Below are 8502 nucleotides of genomic sequence, written 5' to 3' on the forward strand. Positions count from 1 at the left end.
TATATATACACATATATATGACATGAACAGCGAAAAGTTTAAAGACAGAGACGAGTTATATACAAAACTATGTGCATGTTTAGTGTGGAGTTTTCGTGTCCTGTGTCCAATACCATCATGGCTGTTCTGATTGACCCTGCTTGTCCTCCCCTCCCAGTGTGGTGTCCAGTGATTGGGCAACAGTTATGTCCTTGTTAAAGAACAACAGTAACTCAGTTGGTGAACATTCATTATAGACTTTAAAACCACACAGACGCTGACAGAAGTTGCCAATCACAGATAACCCTTTTTCCTATCTACCACTGATATAATTAAACTGTACTAACAAACTGTGTCATGTTTTGCTGGATAGTAAAAATGCCTAGAGGTGAAAATATATATACACCACCAATTCTACTCTTTGATATTATGTGGTTTTACTTGGTCTCTATAGTGGTTTTGCACAGGTGTCAGTTGTCTTAAAGTTAACTTTTTTTTTTATTCACTTGTTTAGCTAAGCTAGTTTGCACTTGTCATCAAAAGTGGGGCGAAATTTCTATAAGTTTGCTGAGATATTTTTGTGAAAGTGTGTTGCGAGTTAAAATGGGGTGTTTATGAATTATTGTTGTTGCAGCTGCTTCCATGTTGCTCTTAGAAGACCTAAAACATTTTATCACTTGTAAATTGTGTTTCAGGATGCAGTGTTAGTTTACATTCCAGTAAAAGCCTCATAGCAGTAAACTGCTCCTATTAGCGGTGCAGTATAGGAAGCCAAACAGAGGAGCCTCAACATTGAAGCATGGCTTTTAGAAAGCAAGCTCTCCTGAGCCACTTCACTGTTTGAGTTCTTACACTTTAAAATTATGCTGAGATATGCTAAATGTCAACCAACCTTACCTCCCTTCAGTGTGCAGCAGGCACATTGCCACCCTCTGTGATTTAACACCCTCTTGTCTCTGGTCAGGTTTGACTACTGCAGGTTCATAGAGTTAGACTACGTGCCCATGGAGTCAAGCTGTATGGTGTCAATGCGCCCAACTAAAGGCTATGTATCGACCAAGTCACCGACCAAGGGATACACTTCCACCAAGTCTCCGGATCGCCACGGTCGTTCAACAAACTCTCCCTCTACCCCTCGCTCCCGGTCTGTCCCGACTCGCTCTTTTTTCCTCCCGATCAGTCTTGATCCTTTAAAGCATGGGAATGGCAAGATGTTTTGCACTGCTGTAAATGTTTTGTGACGCCACATTCTAGAAAACATCCTGTCTAGTCTGACTCTCTTCTTCTTTTCTGTCCGATTGCTCTCTTTTAGTTCCCTTCTGGTGAAAACTTTCTTTTTTCATTGAGTAACGCTAATTTGATGTCCTTTTCGGTTTCAGCATTGTTGTGAGTGCCAAGAGGAGTGTGTGTATTTGTTTCTCAGGCCGACATGCTGAAATATTGTACTCTGTGTATCAGTGTAAACCTGTGTTGTATAAGCATGGTGGTGGACCTGGATTGAAGTGTTTTCCATTCATTTCTGTTTGCACTGTGGATCTGTTTGTCATGGTTTAGCTTAGCAGCTCACTTAGTGTCTGGACTGTGGTTCCATGGTGTTGCCAGGAACACATTAACATGTCTCCTCTTACTGTGTACCAGGCGCACTCCGGCTGCGGCCAGTAATAGAGATCCCTATGGAAACGCTTCTCTCAGCAGCAGCAACTCAGGCTCATGTAAAGGCAGTGAATGCAGCCCAACCAAAGGGTAAGAGGTGTAGCACATTTCTACTAGCTCTTGTACCAGCGTAGTCCCAATGCTAGAGCTAAATATGTTTGCAATGCGGGCCACCGATTCTGATTCTTCCTACTAATGTTTCCCCAAATTCCAACACTAACATTGCAAAATAATTACTTCTCTAACTTGTCAAATTGTGGGCTTGTTCTCTAACAGCAGTGCACCACAAACTCTGCCGCACTACTACATTGATGGACAAGAGGTATAACGTTAATGCCTTGGGATAGAAAATGGAACTCTTTGTGACTTTGTCAACTCAGTGAAAACAGAACTTAATATGATTTGTTGTCTTATTACCTCAATTAGCTATTTAATCAAAATCCGTCATTTAAAAAAATGAAGAGTTATGGCTGCCAATTCACATTTCTGGAATCATTTTTATTAACTATTTTCAGGATTTTAGCGATGATATGACACAAGAAAAAATTATTTACTCCAGTTCGCTTTCCAAAAGTATGAAAGAGCACATTTGCAGTCTCTTCTTTTTTCAGTTTATGCTCAATGGTTGAATATGTGAATGAAAATATGGTGAGTGCTGTTAAAAAGGAAAAAAGCCCACATTACTGATAAAACAGCAGCTCTGAGCCCCAACCTACTATTTTGAAGATAAGCAAAAAGTTATTTGTGATATCATCATCACCGATGACCTAGACCTCAGAAGGTTAAGAGTGTTTGAAACTCTTAATTCTTATAATAGTGATGTTAACTTCCCTTCCATCACTTCTTTCTTAACATCTCAAAAAATGGAAAACGCCACTTATTCTTTTCATAAACTGAAGTCCTGTCTTTTTTAGACGCCATCAGAAGTACACGTCATGTACAGACAACCATGGCATTCGGCCTCCTCCACCAGAGCAGTACCTCACACCCCTTCAGCAGAAGGAGGTGTGTATCCGACACCTGCGGGCCAAGCTAAAAGAAACCATCAACACCCTGCAAGACAGGTGAGATACTGAGACAGGATGAGAGACTGGCAGGTCCTATAAAGCAAGGTTTTATGCTAGTTCTTCTTAGATCTTTTATATTGGTCTGTGCTTCTTATCGTCAAAGGTTCTAACCCTTTCTCTGTTGTCACCCTCTTAGGGACACGGAAATAGATGAGTTGAGAGGCCGGCTTTACAGAATGCAGGAGGACTGGGTTGAAGAAGAGTGCCACCGCGTAGAGGCTCAGCTGGCCCTGAAGGAGGCCCGTCAGGAAATCCAGCAGCTCAAACAGGCTGTGGATACTGTTCGTGCCAGGCTGAGCGATGCCGGAGGCCTCAGTGGAGATGTAGGGGTCCAGAAGTACTTTCAGGATATCAACGCTCAGAACCACAAGCTGGAGAACCTTTTGCTGAGTATGGAGTTGGCCCAGGCTGGATTAGCAAAGGAGGCGGAGGCCATGCCAGGCTGTCGGACCCGCGTTGGGGGTTCAGCACCAGCATCTGTTTCAGGAGAAAGTCCTGGCGGAGTACCCAAACTTACTGTAGGAGGAAGAGGGTCTTGCTCTTGTGATGGCTCCCCAGCCCGGTCTTTAACTCGGAGTTCCACCTACACAAAGCTGAGTGATCAGGCACTGGCGGACCGCAATGACAACGGGTCGGACTTTCCTTGTCTCTCAGGCGACGGCACCCAGGACAGCGGCTTTGTGTGCTGTGGGGAGAGTAACATCCCCAGCCGGGCTGACCTTCTGCTGGAGGCCGCATTCCTTTCTGAGGAAACAGCATCTTTACTTAATTCCTACACGCAAACCTTCTCCCACTCTCTTCCCCATTCTCATCCCCACTCTCTGCCAAACTCACTGTCTCACACCTACTCACATACCTTACCTCATTCTTTCCCTCACAATTTGTCCCACTCTGTGCCGCATACTATGCCACACTCTTCTACGTATGAGAAGCTGTGCACAGGGGAGGGGCTGGCACCCTTTCGTTGTGGTCTGGGTGGAGTGAGCTGCATGAGCCACCCCTGCCTCTCCCACCACCATCTGTACCTGCACCCTTTAAGGGAGACTGGCATTCAGACAGAAAGCTGCCCCATCCCTACAACAGCAGGGTATCCCTCCGATCTGGACACCATCGCAGAGCAACGTACTTTCCGGTCCCAGGCCTGTAGCCCCACTTCAACCTGGATGTCTGATGAAGGGGACGAGGAGTTGGACTCCATTACCACCACAACTTCAGTAACCACAGCAACAGTCATGAGTACAGCAACAGAGCCAATCCCCAAAACTCCAGTGGTCCCATCTTTACCACGGTCCGCCACTGTTACGTGTTCCATGGAAAGTCCTGTGCATAAAGAGAAAGAGTATGGAGAGGAGGAGGAAAAGCAGGAGAAAGAGGAAAAAGAGAAGGAAGCTTTTGTGGCAGAAGAGCAGGTGGACATAGTTATGATCAAACTGGCAGAAGAAAGGCAACAGACGCTGATTGGTTCAGTGGGAGAGAAGATAGGAGGGCAGGGTGCTGAAGAGAAGCCGGCTCAAGGAAAACTCTGTGAGCTTGCTGAGATGCCAGCAACATGGCAGGGTGAGCTTAAGTTAAGAGGATGCTGTGGAGAAGGCAGGCAGGGTGGGACAACATTTGAAAACCTCGGAGTTGTGGACACGCAGCAAGAAAGCTGTCCTTTACAAGAATCAACCCAGGTAGAGACACCTCACCTGAGTCCGAGTCACCAGGGATCATCTCCAGCTATAGAACAGCCTCACACAATCCAGCCAAGAAGGTCTACTTCCCATGAGGAGATAGGTGGTGTTACAGTGGTGGAGGTGCACAATGAGGACAATGATAACGGTGAAACAAAAGAGCACGGTGCCACAGGGGACACTGCAGAAGAGAACGGAGAATCATCTAGCTCTGGGACGATTCAGAAAAGCTACTGGAGTCGTCACTTCCTAGTTGATCTGCTTGCGGTGGCCATTCCTGTGGTGCCAACGGTGGCGTGGCTCTGCCGCGGTCCAGTCCGGGAAGGACAGCCAATGTATCACATAGGATCACTGCTGAGAGGCTGTTGCACTGTGGCGTTGCACTCGCTGCGCAGGGGAGGCGGGCTGAGGCACTACCCCGCAGGCGGGGGAGACTTAGGAGGATCACAGATATAAGAGGAAAATCTGCTCAGCACCTCTGTGGCCCTTAACCACGACCCTTCCTGTATAGGTTTTCTCTTGGAAGATTCAAGTGCAAGAAGACAAGGACTTCCTGTCCTGCAGTTTCTGCCAAGAATAGGCAAGAGGGGTATAAGAAACAGGAAATGTGAAGCTCTTGGACTGACAAGCTCTGCCTTGTTTTGGTTCTGCTCCGCAATGTCTGTCACCCAATGTTCCTCAGCCTTGCTACCGAGATGTCTGCCAGCTCTACTGGCTTGTGGAAAAGTAAATGAGCTGATTGAAATGAATGATGCCTGAATCTTTGATGCTGATTGTTTCTTTTGATCTTAAATGCAGGGAAAACTGTAAAAGATTCATTGACTACTCAACCTATGAATTCTAACACATTTGACTGGTTGTGTGTGTATATGTGGCATATATGTATAAGAGCTTGTATACATGTGTAGCCAAGTTACAAAAAGCTACAGCTTCACCAAGTCATTAAGCAATGGCTGAGGGGAAAATCCACTCTAAATCAGAATTTACATGTTTCTACGACTGCAGACGGTTTTCATTGATCTTCAAGACTGAAATCTCAGAGTGTGTCTGCCATCATGACGTAGACACAAAACTCAGGGATGTTCCGAGGGTAGAAACACACAAACCTATTAAATTTGCTTCAAATCATAAACACCCAGCTGTGGCCAGTTCAGTTGTGCTGCCAAGTTAAACTCTACTTACTTTTAATCGTAGTAAGGTTTTAGTTCTCTCTCCTGGCCAAAGAAGCGTTTTGGTTGAGCTCAACTCCCCAAAGGAATGTTGTTCATCATTAAAATGACCTCTGCCAAAAATCCTATGTAGATGTTTATTAATCAAACACAGTAGGTTAATCTGAGGTGTGTATACATCAACTGCATAGAAGCTGATTTCTAATTTTCTTTCATGCATTTCATGCATTTAGCAGTTTGAGGCATCTAAAAACAAAAACCATGATGCCATCACACTTAGGATGAGACTGTTTTTAAGATAAGATAGATCTTTATTGTCACTGTTACAAGAACAATGAAAGACTGTTTGGCGTCTCTCCATTAGCAGCATGTAGATTTTTTAGATTAAAATTACTTTATAATAAAAGATAAGAGACAAATTTCCCACCTGTGGGACTAATAAAGGTTATCTTATCTTCTCTTATACACAGATACATGCATTGATTTAGGCCATAAAATTGCATATGTCGTCAATCATTCTCATCTACTTATAATATGCATAACCATCACTTGAAACAAAAAACAGGCTTTGTCCTTGTTGAATGAAGTCTTCATGCTGCGCCTCTTGTAGGCAGTTATTTAGTCTAACCTGCCAATTAACCTGATAAAAGCAAGTACCTTGTTTGATTTCTGCAATTTTTTTTCTAAAGACTGCTTAAAAATTTCCCTGTACTTGACGTTGACGTTAGAATGTGCACTTTAATTTCTCTTAACCTCTGCATCCCCAGGAGGCCAGCCAGAATCTCATTAATAATGAAGGAGATGTTACTTATTATAGAAAGTCCATGGGTGATTTACCTATTCTGCCATGTTCGTTGTGTTTCTACCCTGAGAGCATTACGATTAGTTCTCCTAAATAAATAAAGCTATTCAGATTTATTAAACTCAAACTAAGATCAATACCACACTTATATCTATACACTAAAAATGAAGCTCAGTTGAGAGCCAGCCTGAGTCTTTGCAAAGGTAAACTCAAAAATTAAAAAGCAAAGCTCTCTAAATAAAATCTTAGATTTGTTTCTGTAATCCATATGAGAGCTTTTGTTTTTGTTGTTTTCATTTTATGTATCTATTTATTTATTGGGGCAGTCTACTTGTTTGGGAAGGTAATAATAATAACATGCACATTATATTTTAGGGTGGAATATTTTCCATACTCAGTCATATTGTCTCATATGGGCCTTATCTGCTTAAGCTTGTATTCAAAGCAAAGTTGCCAGAACCAACATTTGGTGAAAATAACAGACCTCAGTTTGTGTTACTTAAAGTCACCTGATTAAATCTAATTGAAATGCCATATCACGATCAAACACTTTGTTTGTAGATCCTCACCGGCTCACTTTGGTATCTTAGTGTAGCTCTGAATGGAATGAGTTGTGCTCAGTCTGTGATCTGTGCTGTATATTTCTGCTAAACTTAATGCTCTTGTGGTGTAGTTTTAACTGTCATTCTGGTAGTATGTATTCCAAGTCAACTGTACAAGAGCTAGTCAGTCACCGCTAATAACTCCGCTTAACTTGTCTAACAGATCATTCTGAAAGGCATTTACAGACATCGTGTGCTACATCTCAGTCGACAGGTCAGATGTACATTAATAAGATGTCTGGGTTTTAAACGCACTTAGCATCAGGGTATTTTTTCATTTGTCTGAATGTGTGCATCACGAGAGGACTGTGATGAAAGATGAATGTGTAAATGAGCAAATAAGCAAATCATGGCTGGATAACTGAATGGGCCTGCTGGGCACAGATCTAACTGCTAAGACTGCTAGAACAAAACAAAAAGCTTCCAAGAAGTTGGAATGGGATCTGAAAGCTCACTAAAGAGCAATATGGCTGCAAGAGGGTGGAAAACAATTGCCAGTAGATAACAGACAAAAATGCTATGTAAAGGACTAATTCTTACATAACACTTACATACTCTCTCCCAGAGTACTCAAGGCACTCCATACAACATGCCAGATTCACCCAAGCACTGTCTTCTATGTTTTTAAGTGTTTTCTAACCACCATTCACACACTTTGATGCTGAGATGGGAGAGCAACTTGGGGTTATTATCTTGCCCAAGAATATTTGGCATGCAGACTAAGGGGAGCCAGGGATTAAACCACCAACCTTTACAATCAGTAGATGACCTGCTCTACCTCCTGACCTACAGCCACCTATCAGTCATATGTCAATAGACATATGACTGATAGGTGGCTGAGTTTAAAACAGAGTTTAAAACTATTCCAAAAAGAAACCAAGCAACTACAAAAATGACACAAAACAACTGCAAGAAACGTAAAACCAATGCAAGAGATGTCTAATGTCTACAAAAAGGTTCAAAATGAATTCAGAGAGACCTAAAGTGACTACAAAGTCATGTACAAGGAAATAAAACATAAATAACCCTACAAAGAGACAGAAAATGACAACAAATACTAAGGTCTGCAAGACAGTTGGATAAAAAAACAGAAAGCAACTACAAAGAAAGAGAAAGTCGCTGCAGTGATATAAAATGACCTCAAAGATGTATAAAACAAACAATTGTAGAGGTGCCTAAACTGTACAGAGATTAAAATGACTTCAAAGAGATTTCCTAAATGACTTTGAAGCAACAAAAACATGCAGAGAGAACACAACTGTAGAGATGTCTAATACTTAAAAGAGATGCAAAATCACTTCCAAGAGATTTGAAGTGGCTACAAAAATATGAAACAATGACTTCAAAGAGAGCTTAAGTAAATACAAATAGATGTGAAATTATATCTAAATGACTACAAAAAGATGTAAAAGGGCTGCAGGAAGAAGAAAAACAACTGCACAGACATAAAACCACAAAATGACACGGAGACACAACCACAAAGATGCTTAAAACAACTGCATACAACTACAAAGACACGCCAAAGAACTTCAAATACATGTGGAACAACCACAAAGA

At 42.3% G+C, this 8502-nt stretch overlaps 1 protein-coding gene across 3 annotated transcripts in view; it reads left to right on the forward strand.

Annotated features, from left to right (window-relative positions):
• The window catches only part of snphb (syntaphilin b), a 28476-nt gene extending 20509 nt beyond the window's left edge, over positions 1-7967 (forward strand). For 2 of the 3 annotated variants that reach the window (XM_005938110.3, XM_005938112.3), the window contains 4 exons: positions 944-1123; positions 1618-1722; positions 2547-2696; positions 2836-7967. In XM_005938110.3, coding sequence (XP_005938172.1) covers positions 944-1123; positions 1618-1722; positions 2547-2696; positions 2836-4828 — 2428 coding nt within the window. In that variant the 3' untranslated portion in view covers positions 4829-7967. The remainder of the gene's footprint in view (positions 1-943; positions 1124-1617; positions 1723-2546; positions 2697-2835) is intronic. The other variant, XM_005938113.3, reaches the window with a different exon arrangement.
• The last annotated feature ends 535 nt before the right edge of the window (positions 7968-8502 follow it).

Source organism: Haplochromis burtoni, unplaced genomic scaffold, assembly GCF_018398535.1.
Source record: "Haplochromis burtoni strain Fernald_Lab_line unplaced genomic scaffold, NCSU_Asbu1 Contig_246, whole genome shotgun sequence".
Lineage (NCBI taxonomy): Eukaryota > Metazoa > Chordata > Actinopteri > Cichliformes > Cichlidae > Haplochromis > Haplochromis burtoni.